This window comes from Elephantulus edwardii, unplaced genomic scaffold (genome assembly GCF_000299155.1).
Source record: "Elephantulus edwardii isolate Elephantulus edwardi_28Jun2011 unplaced genomic scaffold, EleEdw1.0 scaffold00025, whole genome shotgun sequence".
NCBI classification, from domain to species: domain Eukaryota; kingdom Metazoa; phylum Chordata; class Mammalia; order Macroscelidea; family Macroscelididae; genus Elephantulus; species Elephantulus edwardii.
In genome coordinates this window covers 13,765,529-13,767,280 of record NW_006399775.1, presented here as the reverse complement: position 1 = coordinate 13,767,280, position 1,752 = coordinate 13,765,529, and the positions used below count along the sequence as shown (strand labels likewise).

The 1,752-nt window shown below is 37.8% G+C and overlaps 1 protein-coding gene across 4 annotated transcripts in view; it reads right to left on the bottom strand.

Annotated features, from left to right (window-relative positions):
* The window catches only part of LOC102848606 (collectin-11-like), a 96,044-nt gene that overhangs the window by 66,558 nt on the left and 27,734 nt on the right, over positions 1 to 1,752 (bottom strand). For 2 of the 4 annotated variants that reach the window (XM_006882855.1, XM_006882857.1), the window contains exon 2: positions 380 to 451. The exons of the other annotated variants lie outside the window; for them this stretch is intronic. In XM_006882855.1, the coding sequence (XP_006882917.1) occupies positions 380 to 451 (72 nt within the window). The remainder of the gene's footprint in view (positions 1 to 379; positions 452 to 1,752) is intronic. 4 annotated transcript variants of the gene reach the window in all.

The window sequence follows — 1,752 nt, the reverse complement described above, 5'->3', positions numbered from 1 at the left end:
CTTTGACAAGCACTGTGGCATTTGGACAAGAACAAACTGGGAGGAGGGTAGAGAGAATAGTGCAACAATGAATGACTGGAAGCCCAAAATCTCTGTAAATGTTTATGAAAATTAATAAAATATAATTATAGAAAAAAAAAGAGTACTGAAGAGCAAAAAAAAAACAAAAGCTAGGAGTCACTTCCTTTCTCAGATTACCCTGTTCTCTTCTTCTTCATCACTTTTTTTTAATATTTTATTGCTCTATTATGGAAGTTTACACAATTTCCCCACTATTCTTGGAGAAGCTTGTGTAGCAGATACATATTCGTTCAGGAAACCCCAAACCAGTGGAGAAGGGCTACCATGTGGTGGGGCCTTGGTGACTAACTATATGTACCTTTTTCTCCTGTAGGACCAACTCTTCCAGGTCGTCCTGGTGCACCTTTCTCCCCCTTCTCTCCAGCATCTCCTGTGGGAAAAGTAACATACATTTAGAAACTCATTCTGGTAAGCACAGTCTCCAGGATGCTAGAGTAAAATGTGGGATAATAAACATTTTTTAAAATTTAAAATCCAGGTTCTTTTCCTGTCTGTGCCACCAACTAGCCCTCTTAGCGTCCTTCCTGTTGTGTCTCTACATGATGTTAGCCTCTGTTTGGGACAGAGCTCAATGCAAGTTTTGGGGTTTTGGAGGGGAGGGGGTTGTTTTTTGGTTTTTGGTGGTTTGTCTTGTTTTGTTTTGTTTTTTGATGCACCATCAAATCAGATCTGACTGGTACAGGAGGATTGTCCCTCCTTCTCGGGCAGAGCATCTGGTAGATCTGAACTGCGCATCTCTAGGATTGTAGTGCAGCTTCTTGCCACTAGGCCACCAGAGCTCGCTCCAATGCAAGTTTTTAGGTTCTCCCTTTATAATGTTTCTGCCACTTCTTGTCCCAAGAATGAAAAAGTTTTGTTCTGAAGACTCCTGCTTTTTTTTTTACTCTACTTTCTCCCTCTCTTCAATTGTTTATTTCTTTGTCCCTGTTTTAATCCTCTGACAAAAATTCTCTTTGAAGAGCCACTCTATCAGCTCCTGTTATTTAATCTTAACATTAATAGAGAAAAATATCATGATTGCCAGAGTTAGAAGGGATGGAGAGGGCAGTACTAATTAATAAATGAGTAAGTTTGATGAAGGAAAAGGCAATATACAATAAAGGATGAACAGACATTTTAAGTAATTACATTAATCAGTTGTAATTAAGATTATAAAACAAAATGTGCCCAAATGATCGAATGTAAAACCAACATGATTTATAAATTCCCACTCAAATTTTAAAAGTAAAATTTGAGTAAACAGAGAATGTGTCTTGCCCTTTCTTTCTACATTGAAGGATTTTTATTAGTGTGAGTCCTAGAAGCTGTTATCCCTGACACTAACAGTTAAAATCCACCAGCTGCTCTGTGGACAAAGGATGGTAAATCTCACTAACTGACAACTCACTGGAGGATTAGCTATGACTCAGTCCTAACTCACCATCACGAGAACATGGAAACAGTCTAAATACACAACCACAAAAGAATGGATTGAGAAATTATGGTACTTTCACATGATTGAATACTAATGCAGCACACAGGAGCAATGATTTTGAAACTTACTACCTAACTTGGAAGTGACTAGAGAGTATTATGTTAACTAACTCAATTCCATAAGGATAAATACTGTATAAGGCCATTATTGTAGAAATAGATAACTAGTAAAACGTGTATGGGGATCTAAGTGGGGGG